This window comes from Delphinapterus leucas, chromosome 2 (assembly GCF_059928025.1).
Source record: "Delphinapterus leucas isolate spDelLeu-1000000601 "Yukka" chromosome 2, BTC_Dleu_Yukka2, whole genome shotgun sequence".
Taxonomy (NCBI): domain Eukaryota; kingdom Metazoa; phylum Chordata; class Mammalia; order Artiodactyla; family Monodontidae; genus Delphinapterus; species Delphinapterus leucas.
In genome coordinates this window covers 96,439,585-96,453,055 of record NC_143130.1, presented here as the reverse complement: position 1 = coordinate 96,453,055, position 13,471 = coordinate 96,439,585, and the positions used below count along the sequence as shown (strand labels likewise).

Sequence of the window (13,471 nt, the reverse complement as noted above, 5' to 3'; positions counted from 1 at the left end):
TGGTATTGCCATTGCATGAGGTCATCTCTCTTGTAGTTTCTTAAGCATGTGCTTCTTTTTAAAAGTCCCCTTTATCTCAGCTGAGTGACCATGTGCTGTTTGACTCCATAACAGGTTGACACACTGCAAGGTCAGGAGCACTGGGGCCCTGGCATCTGAACTCAGCCCCTGGAAAAGCCTGGTGAGCCCAGGCTAAGGGATACAAGGGCAAGGGAAGAGCCTGATGCCTGTGCCAGCCCACCCACGGCTCCCACAGCCAGAGCCAGAGGTACCTCAGGAGCATGGCCTGGCACCGGCCCAGGGCACCCTGGGTCTCGGGCTGTCCACCCTGGTGCAGGCTGCGGGTGGAGGCTTCCAGCGCGCTGATCGCCTCCGCCTGTGCCTCCAGGTCTCGCTCATGCATCTTCTGCTTCCACAGCAGTGTTTCCACGTCAATCAAGGAGTCCTGGGAAGCGATACTGTCTACAGGGATGCCCCCTCCCAGTCCCAAGCTATCTACTTTCCTACCAGACACATCCCCCCAATCCCTCAAGGCTGTATCTGGCTTTAGGGCAGTGATTCTCAACCAGGAAAGGCATGGGGAATAAGGGTCAAGTGTTAGAATTTCCAGGGCAGGTGGAGCTCCTCCACATAACAGGGACACCCTCTCCTCTGCACTCCCAGTAAGGCTACATCAGTACAGGAAACGGCCCCTGATCATCCTCTGAGGACCCCCATGAGTCAGACTTGCCTGCCACAGGGGTTGGGACAGTTGTGGGAAAAGCAAACCTCTGGGTGTAAGGAAGTGAGGGGGGCAGAGGAGAGAAGGGTGTTGGGAAAAGGAGGCAAGAATGCATCAAGGGCCACAGGCTCACCCTCTGAGCTCCCACAGAGGGCCCAGCCCCAGATGCATAAGAACTGCCAGCGATGGACAGGTAAGCCACTGCTCAGTGACCGACGTGCTTGAGGGTCGGGAGATGCCCTTGGCCTGGGGAGCTCTGGCAGCACTGGCTGGTTTGATCTCTAATGCTGCCCTGGCAAACACTCCCTCACTCCTGCTGGGCACCTACCCTGAGACCCTCACTGGCTGGGCAGGCTTCCAGGCTGCAGAGCCAACTTTCCACCTGCTCCACAGAGCTCAGAGCCAGCTGTTGAGAAAGGAAAAGGCAAGAGGAAGTGAGCAGAGGGTCCAGTCACTGCAGGTGGAGTGACCCTGTTGGTGGCCCAGTGGGAAACCAGGGACCTGGGGCCTGGCTCAACAGAAGGAGTCCACAGCAGGCAAGATTTGCCGTGGGTGAGCTGAGTGGTAGGCGGTGGGTGGTGGTGGGAAAAGCCCCTGGCACGGCAGCCTCTCTGGCTTTGGCTCTGACGAGGGGCAGTGGGTTTAGTACAGGCCCCAGGGGTGGGGGCGGGATGGAGGCTGCTACCTGTAGCTCCAAGGCCTGATGCAGCTGGAGCTGGTGTTCCTGCCAGACCCCTTCCAGGCTGTTCAGCTCCTGGTCTAAACCAGCCGGGGCCTGGCGGATGTCGGGGGTGGATGGGTGCCCGGCGGCAAGCAGTCATTGCCCAGTGCTTCGGGCCAGGCTGATGCTGTCTGTTTGGGCATCCAGCTCGGCCTGTAAGAGGACTGGGCTCAGATCCCAGAGGCTGAAGCTTCCTGAGTGGGAGGGAAGAGGCCCAGTGGGAGGGAGGAGAGGTGGGGAAGACCACTGAGGGGGTTAGAGGGAAGAGGAGAAAGGCAGAGGTAGCCGATGCAGAAAGAACCCAAGAGAAAAGTGGGATCACAGTAAGGGGGAGGCCAGAGAGGAGGCGAGATCCCAGGAAGGGCCTCAGGGTCTGGGCCGCTCACCTTGCGATCCTGGCATTCCTCCAACATGCTCTGGACATCCGCGAGGCTGCTGGGGGTGCTCTGGGCGTCCATCTCAGCTCGCAGCCTCTGGGCCCAGATCAGCAATTCCTGCAGCGTTGCCTGCCGCTTCTGAGCTTGGTGCAAGGCATCCAGCGACTCCTTCCTGCCACAGGGTTCATCAGCTAGTCCTAGGGCCTCTGAGCCCCTTTCCCCTGCCAGTGCCTTCTGTCCCTGAATCCCCTCAGCCAAAGAAGGGCCCATGGGCTGGGAATTAATAGGGTGGCGATACAGATGGTTATTAGAAGGATGGAGAAAGACTCTTAGGGAAGGGTGGGGATTGAGACGCTGCAGGGGATGGGTCAGCAAGAGCAGTGAGGGAAAGAGGCCTGGGGGTTTGTACCGCTTCTGGGCCCCACACCAGAGCTGCCACCAGCTGCCCATCATTGCCTGCTGCTTGCGGCAAGGGTGTGGGCGGCCTCAGGGCTTCTCTGGCAGAAGCGGCCTACCTCATGCTCTACAGGCTGTGAGGGAAGCCAGGGTCAGCGGCTGGGGCAGGGAGGCAGGTGGTGCTCAGGGGAGCCCAGCCTATGGTTGTACAGCTCAGTGGACCTGGCTGGCCCTCGGTCCCAAGCACGCCCCCGCCCCGCCGCGTGCCTGCCCAGGGTCCCACGGAGGAGGTGCCTGGGCCTGAGGCCACCTCCACACCCAGCTTCACACCTCCACCTGGGCCTGGACGAGGCCTATTTCCTGCTCCAACTCCTCGTGTTTCCGCCTCAGCCTCTGCATGCTCTCCAGATCTTTCCCACAGTCCAGGGCCTGGACCAGGGTGGCCTGGGGAGAAAGGGGGCGTTATTATCAGCCTTTTCTCCAGCTCCTCCCTCACTGCAGAGGGGTCGCTGGCCACAAGGTTTCTGTGTGGGAAGCAAGCACCCAGCCTGATTCCCTTCCCAGGGCCCTCCGCGGGCTGGAGCAGGCCGCTGGCCCTGACCACAGGTCCCTTCCTTCTGGGAGGGAGGAAGGTTCCCAGGAGAGACTTGGGGCTGGAGTTTCGCTGGCGGTAGGAACCTCCACGGGTGTGCTGCTTCCACACGTATGGTCTCACTTGACCCTCGCTCCTTTGCAGGGAACTGAGATGGGCTGGCCTAGGTGAGGCAGGAACCAGAGGGGCAGTAAGAACAGAGCCCTCTGCATGCTCAGAACAGGGCGCCACGTGCTTCACAGGGGGCTTCTCAGGCCGCGTACAACTTCCCCACTCCCACCTCTGCCAGCGTCTAGGCCAGGTTTCTCTGTGGCTGCTGACACAGAGAAGGTTCTGGCCTTGCTCGGGGACAACAGAGGAAACGGTGGGGAGCGGGATGCTCTGGCCTCTGGACTCACAGTGCTTCTGGGAGAGAAAGGCGGCAGGTGGGCCAGCATCCTAGAAGCAAATGGGGGCTTCTAGGTCCGCAGTTGACCCCAAGAACGGCTGGCAGACCCTCGGATGGCCCCCTGATGGGACCTGCCTACAGGTGCCCAGCTGAAGAGGAGAGGCGGGTGAGGGGGGGACGCACTGGCTCCCTGGCTTACCTTCTCCCCGATCTGCTGAGTGAGGTCATCCAGCTTTTGGGACAACGTGTGTATCTCCAGGGCCCCTTCAAGCTGCCGCTGGTAGCAGAGCAGGTTGCCATGGAAACTGTTCCACCTGACGGAGAGGGTGTAAGGCTGAGTCTGAGGTGACCCTCCAGCTCCCTCTCCCAGCCCCACTGCTTCCGGCTCTGGGACTGGCCTGTTGTTGAGCTGCTGTCACCGTTGGCAGGTGGTGTTGAGTTGCTCAGGGTCCTGGTTCTTGGACTGCAGGGACAAGTCATTGACGCTCCTGATGTGGGCATCATCCACCGTGTCCTGTGGAGGTGCAGGGGGAGGGCATCTGTGGCACCTGCTCCGAGCCCCTTCTTTGCACTGCATCAACACTTGGAGAGTGTGCTCGGGCCTGAGAGAGCTCGAGGAACTGCACGTTTGCGGAGTGGAGGCAGCTGCTTCCCCTGCCGTGGCCATCCCATCCCATGCCAGGTGCCCTGAGCAAGATGCACCTGGGGTCTGTAGCCCAGGGTCATCTCTAAGACTAGGAAATCTGCTCCCCAGGTCGGGACGCGGCAGGAGTGGGAGGGCATGCACGCACTGATGAACAGAAGCTTTTAAAGTTAAAATGCAGCTTCTCAGGATAAGAAAAGCAAAGTAAGGGGTTGAATGAAATGGTGAGTGCCAGCCTCCTTAGGTTTGGGTGTCCCTGTCCCTGGGAGTCACTGGGCTGAGGCTGCCACAGCTTAGACACTGGGTGGGGTTCACGGCTACACGGGGCTGGGGTCCTTGACAGTGGATGGACTGCAGGTGTCCTGCCCCAGTAAAAGCCCCTTGCACTGGTCTACATTTCCAAAGCGCTTCCCAATAGGTGTCTCATAGGTGCGCAGGGAAGGGGGTTTCTCTCTTTTATAGAAGCTGGAGCAGAGCTCAGAGACTAACCTGGTGAATTTATGGCAGAGCCAGGACTCAAACCCAACTCAAGTCTATCTAACACTCTTTCTCCTACAGCATCTGGCACAGTGGCTGTGAAATTCCACCGTTAGTAAAGGCCATCTTAGATTGGAGCACTGCAGCCTTTTAAAAAAGTCATATACTTACTTCAGGGGGTGAGGTTAGCATGTCTGGGCTCTTAATACATGACTGTGAATGCACTTGGCCAATGTCTTCCCTCTATACCGCATAAGGGAAACTGATTTTGGTGTGTGTATGAGTAGGGGCTGGGGAGGGTATGCTGAATGAGAGCTCTGAGCAACTGCAGTTTATTGATCATCTACTACACCCAGGCACACATGCATTCTTGTTCTTTTAAATTTTGAAATAATCATAGATGCACAGGAAATCGCACAAGTGTATAATGAAGGCCCATGTACCCTTCCCCCAGCTTCCCCTGATGGTAACATCTTACATAACTATAGTGCCATATGAAAACCAGGACACTGACTTTGGTATAACTGTTAACTAGACTACAGACTTTATTCAGAGTTCAGCAGCTTTTACATGCATGCACCTGTGTGTGTGTGGGAAGGTATAGCTCTAGGCAGTTTTATCACATGTATAGATTCCTGTAACCACCACCATACGTATATGCTCTCTTACCTATGAGGTAAGTGGTATCCCCGTTTTAAAGATGAAGAAACTAAGGCTTGGTGAGGTGAGGGAGGCTCCCCCTGCCTCAGACCTTTCCCCTTGGCCATCCTGGTGTCCTCACTTTGGGGCAGGGTGTGGGCTGAGGGCCTGGCTGTTACCTTGGCAACAGAGGTCATGATCTCCTCATGGGCCTGGACCTCAGCCTCGAAGGCCTGGTGTTTCGGCATGTGCCTCAACTTATCTTTCAGGTCCCCAGGAGGGACTGGTTCTTTCAGCTGCTGGAGTCACTCCTGGATCCAGTCCTCGGCCTGGTGGGGTGGGGGGGACATGAATCTCATGATGCTCATGCTGCCTCGGTCCACAGAAATGTCCCACACGCCTGCGCTCAGCTGTGCCCAGGTAGCTGGCTTCTGGCCCAAGGGTGGGGCTGGGCAGTGCCTGGTAAATAAGATCCAATGGTCTGAGCCCAGGAAGACAGCCCCAGGCCCAGATGGCCCCTCAGGCACACAAAGGGGCTGGCCAGGGAGCTTGGGTGGGACCTCATTTTGGAGGTGAGGCTCACCTGCCCCGGAGCCCTGGACTTCTCTGCTCCCTCCCAATGCCTCTCTTTGCCCTGGCTCTGTGAGAGCTTAGGAAGCAGTGGGGTCTCCACATACAGGGTCTTCAAATCAAATGTCTGGGCTCCAGCATGGCCTCTGGGAAAGCCATTTAACTCTCCAAACTTTAGTATCCTCATCACAGGGCTGTGGTGAGGCCTGAATGAGCCCGTGCAGGTGGACGTCATCTGTAAACTGGAAAATGTGGCCCAAGTGGAAGGTACTGGGCTGGAGAGGCCCTCTGACCTGGAAGGCGGCCCTGATGAGGGCCGTCATCAGCAGGGAGGCGTGCAGGGTGTGTCCCCGGCTCTCCGCCACCCGAGCCCAGCGCTCTAGCAAGCTGCAGAGCAGGTTCTGCGCCCTGGGGCCCCCGAGCATCTTCACCTGCTCACACAGAGCCGCCTCCAGTGGGAGGGGTGGGGCTGGGGGGAACTCAGCTCTCGGTTCCTCATTCAGGGGAGCCCCGCCTTCAGCCCTGCATGGCCCAAGGCTGGCCGGTCCTCCCAGCAAGCCAGAACCAGCTCCCAGCTCTCCCCCCACTGCCCCCGCTCCGCTGCCCTGTGACTACCTGATCTGGAGCCATGTGGCCCCTGTGTCTCTGCAGTGTAGCCCACCCCATCCCAGGCCCTCCTGAGCCACACGTCCTACTCTGCTCAGTCAGCCCCAGCCAGGCACCCCTAGCCCCCCAGGCCACCCCCAAACATCAGCATTGCTTGTGGGTACACACCGAGCACCCCACCTTGACCACGCCCAGGATCCTCCAAACCCATTACCTTCTCGTCCTGGGCAGTCAGCACCTTCTGGAATGTCTCATGCTTGCGAATCAACTGCTCCACCTGTTCCACGGAGCTCCCCAGGGCACTGGTTCTCCGGAAGACCTGGCTCAGCCCACAGAAAAGTCAAAGGGGCCATCAGGGACTGTCCAGCCAGCCCCCCACCCCCATTTACAGCCGTCTGGGTCGAGACAGTGTACAGCCTCTGGGCTCCACATCGGGGAAAGGGCCAGAGCCCCAGGAAGCAAGAGAGCAGGTCGGGGAGAGGGCAGAGGGGAGAAGAGGGTGTGCTAGGAGGCTATGGGGTGAGGGCACCTGCCTCCCGGGCCGTGAGGGTCTCGTCCAGGCGGCCACGCTTTCTGAGGAAGAGCTGCTCCTGGTACATGGCCTGCAGCCTCTCCTGTTTCTGCTCCCAGGACTGGAACACCTGCTGCTGCTTGTCCTGCAGGACTTGCAGCCCTTCCTGGACCTGGGCATGAGCGTGTGGAGAGCCTGCACTCGGGAGAGCCGCATGGACCAGATGAAAGCGGGTCCCAAGGGCAGCCTCTGAGGAGAGGCCGGCGTGGCGCAGTGGGGTAGGGGTACAGTGATCAGGCACAGGCTCAGGCAGGGTAGGCTTGGGGGGCACCAGGAAAGGGGGGCCCACCTCCTTGATGGATGTCCCTGCAGTTTCCAAAAGTGCCTGCTGGCCCACCGGGGCAGCCTGCTGGTGCAGCTCCTCCTGGGCCTCCGGCACTGCCCGAAGCTATTGGTGGGCACTGAGCTTCAGCAGGCCACTGCCGGGCTCCTGGGAGATCTCCTCCACCTGCAGCTGCTGTCACACACAGGCGCCCAGGAGGTGCAGTCCCACACCTGGATCCCAAGGAGACGGAGGGAGGGAGTTGGGTGAGGGCTGGGCTGGGCGGCAGAGAACCAGCCTCTGAGGCACAACTGCAGCCTGCCTGGATCCATTCACACACTGAAGCGGCCCTGAGCTGTCCCAGCTCAGAGCCCAGGTGAGGTTCACGAGGCCTGTGGTCACCTCGTTGCTCCGCTGTTGTCCAACCCAATCCCCCCAGGGCTACTAAACTTCCACAGGCGCCAGGCCAGCCTCCTCCTTGCCCTGCCCATGACTTCTCTCCACCCTAGGCTTCCCCTTGCCCCTCTTGCTTAGAAGTTCTTCTCCTTCCTTCCATCCCTTCCAAGCTCACGTGTTCATCAAGGGCCAAGGCCTTCTTTGCCTTGTGAAGCCTTCCCTGCCCCCCTGCCCCCCGACATCTCACTGCGTGCCTTGTCCTCTGAATCTCCAGTTTAATACTTACAAACACTCTTCTGTTGATTTGTGTACAAACACATGTTAGAGCTGGAGCGGCCTTGGATCCATGTCCCGACACCTCATTGCACAGATGAAGAAGGGTAAATTGCACATCGTGTGTGAGGGAGTTTTGTAACCTCCAGACGCTCACACACAGGGGGTAACAAGCTAGGGGTAAGTGCCTTGCTCGAGCCCACACTGCTAGCAAGTGGCAGAGTTGGGTCTCTAAACTCAAGCCTTTTTGCTGTGTCATAGTTTGGGTCTCCCTGTCTATCAGGCACCGGGATAAGGGGACTCCTAGGACACCCATAGCCAGGGCCCACTGTCCCAATCTGACTCTCTGGGGTTTTAGGCTCATCCCCCCCAGCTAGATAGGCTCCCTGACGGCAGTGATTCCATCTTTCACAGGCTCTATATCACCTTCTCTCCCCACTCACAGCTCCCAGCAGAGAGCTAAACACAGATGTTGAAAAGATGCCGGCTGATCCAGAGGTCACCGTCTAGGACATGCAGATCTCCAGTTCTGGGCTGTTTTTCCTCCTGAGCTCTGGCTGGGACCCCTGCCTCCTAACTGCACTGTCACTCACCTGGGCTGGTGTTGACCCAAACCTGAGGAGTCACCGCTGCATCCCCCGCACTCAGCCCTCTGCCTGGCCAGACGGACACCTGCACATGCCCAGTGCTCTTCCTCCTCGTGTCCCCACTCGTCTTCCCTCCAGGGTTGGAGGGTCTCATTAGTGCATGCACACTCACGGTACAATACACACACGCACACAGAGCCTGGGGAGGGAAGAGCCCTCACCGCTGCATGGAAGCGGGCCAGGAGCCATGCCCGCTCCAGCTGGGCCCGGCGCCGCTCCACGTGCAGCTTCAGGGCCTCCCAAGCCTGCACCAGGGCCCGCTGTCTCTGCTGCACCGCTTGGGCCTGAGGCCCGGGCCCCAGCTTCTGCACCATTCCTCCAGTCTCCAGCAGCTCCTACAGCTGGGGGCAGGATAGTAATAGGGAGGGAAGGGTCGCATCCTCCTAGAGGCTGAAGGGCCTGCCTATCCCACGGCTCCCTCCTGGGGTCCAGCCCTCCATGCACAATGGGCCTGACTGGCGGCCCTGAGAGCGGGGAAGATGGGCAGGCCTGCGGGGGAGAGGCAGCCAGACCTGGGCTCACCTGCCGCTCAGTGCCCACGAGTTCACGCTCCAGCCCCTCGTGTCTCCTCAGCTGGGCCCCCAGCCCACACAGGTCCCAGGCCACACCACAGGGGAGGCTGTGGCTTTCTCCCGAGGAAAGGAGATGGCCAAGGGGATCAGGACCGGAGGGTGGGGCGCTGATCCACTTCTAGAAAGAAGCCCCTTCCTCCTCCTGGGCTCACACCTGGACCTGGGTGAGGGAGGGCTTCCAACAGATCTCTGTGAACTTTGAGGGTGATCTCAGCGTCTCGGAGCAGGCGGCCGTGGGCCTGGGTCAGCGCCCACAGCTCCAACCAGGCAGCCCTGCGCACAGGCGTGCGGGAGACGGGCAGCAGATCAGCTATTCACCTAGCACCTCGTTCCGCCCCCTTTGCTAGGCTGGTCAGCTCTCCTGCTCTCTGGGCTGCATCCAGGACTGGCCCAAATCTCCCCTTCTTAACCCCCTCTCCTGTCTGGCCCTGGCCCTGTAGCCTCTCTTTCTAGCTTTGCTTTGAATTCAGTCTTTTGCTGTCGCCACGCTCAGCACTTAACTGATTCCTGTGCTCTTTGATGCTCCTTACATCTTGTGCCTTTGAGTCTCAGTAAGTCAATCAGATTCTAATCGTTCCTCTCCATTCCTCATTTACTCAGTAAACTCTCCCTGAGCTCCTAAGGCTGGGTCAGGCTCCGCGCTAGGGGTTATGAACGAGGATGACCTTGCCTCAAAGCTCACAGGTTGGGGGAGGATCCAAACCAGCAAGTGGGCAGCTAGGCAGTGTTCCCACAGCCCCTCCTCCAAGTCCCGGGAGCCAGAGGTTTGGAAAAGTGTCCCTGGGGGTCTGGGCAGGACTCTCTGACCTGCACCCGTGGCAGGTTCGGCTTCCCTGGAAGCATCGCCCTTTCCCGACACCTCAGGTGCAGACAGAGCCAGCGTGGCCCCGGGACCACGTGCCCTCTAACAATCCAGGACCTGCCTGCCCAGCACCCTCCCCCAAACCCATGCCCTGGGTCCGCAGGGCACTCACTGCAGATCCTGCTGCATCTGACAGGCCTTGAGGGGCAGCGCTGTGCCCACATTCTAGCAGGCTCTCTGCCAGCTGCTGGCGGGTTGCCACCTGTTGGCCCCCCATCTCTACTTGGTGCTGAAACTTTGCAAACTTGGTGCAGAAGCGCTGAGGGGAGAGGGGAGTAGGTGACAGAGTGGCCCCTAGCTGGCGAGACAGCAAGCAGCCTGGGGAGTGAGGCACCTCAGTGACATCTGGACCGTGGGGGGTTGGATGGCCGCAGGGCCTGCCCACTCTTCCCAGAGGGCCTGTCCTCAGCCAGGGCTCATGACCCAGGGCCCCCTTCTCCACACAGCCCAGCCAGCCCCCTGCCCGCAGCGTTCTGCCTTGGGGCTTCCTCCCTACCCCCGGCCTCTTCTCACCAGAACGTCCTCCTCCCCAAGGCTCTCTGCTCCCCTGACTGCCTGCTTCTGGCTGGCCAGCCAGCCCTGCAGGTCCTCGGCCTCCCTGATGAACTCGTGCATCTTCAGGGTCCCCTCCAGCTCCCGGTCCCCGTGGGGATAGCCCGTGGTTCCCCAGAAGTTAGCTGCCCACCCTCCTGGGGACAGCTGGCCCAGCCAAAACAGGTGACCTGAAGGAGGAGGTTATTCATGGTCTCTGCCCAAGCCTGAGGCTCTGGATTCAGGGAGGAGTAAACATAAGAAGGCCAGGAGAGGGCAGGTGAGGGTGTGGATGTGGGGAAGAGATGGGGAGCTAGGAGCTGGGGGTCCAAGTTCCTGCCCACTGGGCCCTCACTGAGGAATTTACAGAAAGAGGGGAGCAACACACAGCAAGGAACCATCTGTCATCTCTGTGGGCCTGGGGTCACAGGCTCCTTCCAACTCGGGGTTATGGTGTGGACACAGCCAACCGTGGCTAGGCCCCCTAAACCTGGGGAGGGGTACAGCGCCCCTCACCATGTGGCTGCCAACTCCTGCAGTGCCCGCAGCCCCTCCCGGAGCCTCTGCTGCACCACGCCCAGCTGCATAGGGGCCTCGGGGCCAGTGAGGGTTTGGGCTCTCTGGTCAAGCTCCTCTATGGAACTCCAATAAGAGCCAGTTCCTGTTGCAGGGCCTGCCAGCACGCAAAGCTCAGACTGGGTGACTCATTCATCTATTCATCTACCCACCCTCCTATCCATTCACCCATTGATCGTATACCCATTCTCTTCCTCCTCTACTCATCCACCCACCCCAACCCATCCGCTCACTCACGCACCCATCATCCACCTACCCAACAGTGATGGGGTTCCTTACTGTTCCATGAAAGTGAAGACACAGTCTGTGCCCACTATTTAGCAGGGAGGGGTGAATGATGGGTCATCTGGGCCAAGGAAGAGAGGCCATAGGGGGCATGGTACTGGCCCCAGCATCGCAGTATAAAAAATGGATGGAGGGGCTTCCCTGGTGGCGCAGTGGTTGAGAATCTGCCTGCTAATGCAGGGGACACGGGTTCGAGCCCTGGCCTGGGAGGATCCCACATGCCGCGGAGCATCTAGGCTCATGAGCCATGGCTGCTGAGCCTGCGCGTCTGGAGCCTGTGCTCCGCAACAAGAGAGGCCGCGATAGTGAGAGGCCCGCACACCACGATGAAGAGTGGCCCCCGCTTGCCACAACTAGAGAAAGCCCTCGCACAGAAACGAAGACCCAACACAGCAAAAATAAATAAATTAATTAATAAAAACCTATCCATCGGAGGAATACAAAACAATTAAAAAAAAAAAATGGATGGAGTTAAGCAAGCTGCCCAGGATGCCTGGGACGCTGAAGCTCCATGAGGCCATGGCTACAGGCACGCCCCTTAGGAATGGCTCCCTGAAAGTCCTCAGTCAGGACCCTGAAACACTGACCACTAGGGCTATGTAGACAGCAGGAAACTTCAGTGACGACAGGCACCAGGGTTGCTGTGGGGCTCAGGGCTTGTGGTTCTGAGAGACAGATTGCAGGAAGGAGGAGGGGGCTCCAGGCCTCCCTCGCTTTAATCAGGGATGCTTATGAGGTAGGTTTCAGGCACGGTGTTTGGTTAACTCAAAGCATGGTATTCAATGTGTGGGAGGAAGAAGGCAGTGGAAGGCGTGGGGAGGGCTGGAACAGGTGACCCCCCCAAGACAGGAGAAAAGTGCCAGGGGGAGGAGAAGAAGCAAGAAGAGAAGGCAGAGAAATCCTGAGGCCACGGGAGTGTGGACCACTACAGAGATGAAAGAAGGGGGATGGGCTCTTCGAAGGGGTGGTGCCTGAAGAAGGGGTGGGAAACTGTGGGTGAGCAGGGGGCCCTGCAGGATTTGGGTGGGGGTGGGGAAGGGGCTGGACAATTGGACAGTCTTCAGGAAGAAAGAGCAGGGCTCTGTGCCTCTGAGAAGCGGGATGTGCCCTTTGGGCGTGTGACAGACCCCTTCCTCATGGTCCATCATCACCCCAGTCCAGACCACGTAGGGGATGCTCAGGACACATTACCTAGTGCTTCTTGATGAGCCTGACCATGGCTGTCTCGTCCCCGCCACAGTCCTGACTGCTCACCAGAGGCCACTTCTCCTCCACCCAGTCCTCCAGCTCTGATATGTCCAGGAAATACTATCAAGAATGGTGCCAACTCACCTTGACGATCTCAGATGGGACCCTCCATCACCCCTTGGGGACATCACGCCACTGCTCTCCAGCAGGCAGCAAAAAGAGGCTTCTTTGCCCATGGGGACCCAGCAGCTCCGGGCCCAGAGTTCTCACCACTGACCCAGCTCCCTGAGAGTTCCAGGTCCCGCCCACAGACCTCACTCGCAGAGGCTGCCTGACTTTGGCTACTTCCCCTGACCCCATGCCCTCTGCATCCTACCGCGCCTCACAGGCCTGCTCCAGCTCCGCCCAGCGGCCTTCCAGCTTCTGGCACTGCTCCACGATGTGCTGGGCCTGGGGGCGCCCTGAGGCTGCAAGGCTGCGGCCGGAACCCAGCACCCTTCACACCTGTCCCTGGTGGGCTTTCACCTCTGCGCGGAGCTCCTGCCACAGAACAGCATGAGGGGCTGTCGAATCTGGGCTTCCCTTAGCCATGGGGTGCCTAGAACAGAGCCATGGATGCAGCTCCAGGGTTCAGTCATGGCAAAACTTGCTGGCAGAGAAGGGCTGGGGGCAATTAGGCACCGCTGAGTAGCGGTGGAGGGCGTCTAGGGTCTGGGAATGGGACATCAGGGATCCTGGGAGAAAATGAGGACCATACCTCGTGCTTGCGGAGAAGACTGTGGGCGACATTCAAGTATTTCTCGGAGCCAGCGCTGGGTGCAGGCGTGTGCTCTGCCACCCAAGTGAGCTCCATGTCGCTCAGGTGGTGGAACTGGTACAGCTCAACGGAGGCCTGCAGCTGCAGTCGCCGGGCGGCCAGACATCCCTGAAGGGACTCGAACCTGGGTGGAGGGAGCAGATGGGGGATGCTGGGGACAGGTGAGGGGTAACGCTCAGTCCTTTTCTTGGCCCAGCCAGGGACCTATGAAGAAAGAGACTGGGGCTGGGGAAGCCTCATCTGATGATGGGGAGGCAGCTGGAGAGGGCCCAGACCCCAGCTGAGACAGGCTGGGACCCGGGACCCTTCGCTGCAATGCTGGCACCCGGACAAACGTCTCCTTGCGCAACGGAATACAAAG

The 13,471-nt window shown here is 59.4% G+C and overlaps 1 protein-coding gene across 1 annotated transcript in view; it reads right to left on the bottom strand.

Moving 5' to 3' along the window:
• Positions 1–13,471, bottom strand: part of SPTBN5 (spectrin beta, non-erythrocytic 5) — a 43,868-nt gene that overhangs the window by 7,125 nt on the left and 23,272 nt on the right. The window contains 24 exon segments of the mRNA XM_089906251.1: positions 273–445; positions 1,050–1,127; positions 1,407–1,595; positions 1,829–2,289; positions 2,292–2,349; positions 2,546–2,659; positions 3,395–4,077; positions 4,191–4,327; positions 4,985–5,283; positions 5,818–5,973; positions 6,345–6,449; positions 6,664–7,196; positions 8,242–8,620; positions 8,802–8,908; positions 9,006–9,124; positions 9,826–9,851; positions 9,853–9,972; positions 10,227–10,359; positions 10,764–10,896; positions 10,899–10,917; positions 12,297–12,413; positions 12,485–12,488; positions 12,670–12,833; positions 13,051–13,234. Of these exon segments, the coding sequence (XP_089762377.1) occupies positions 273–445; positions 1,050–1,127; positions 1,407–1,595; positions 1,829–2,289; positions 2,292–2,349; positions 2,546–2,659; positions 3,395–4,077; positions 4,191–4,327; positions 4,985–5,283; positions 5,818–5,973; positions 6,345–6,449; positions 6,664–7,196; positions 8,242–8,620; positions 8,802–8,908; positions 9,006–9,124; positions 9,826–9,851; positions 9,853–9,972; positions 10,227–10,359; positions 10,764–10,896; positions 10,899–10,917; positions 12,297–12,413; positions 12,485–12,488; positions 12,670–12,833; positions 13,051–13,234 (4,491 nt within the window).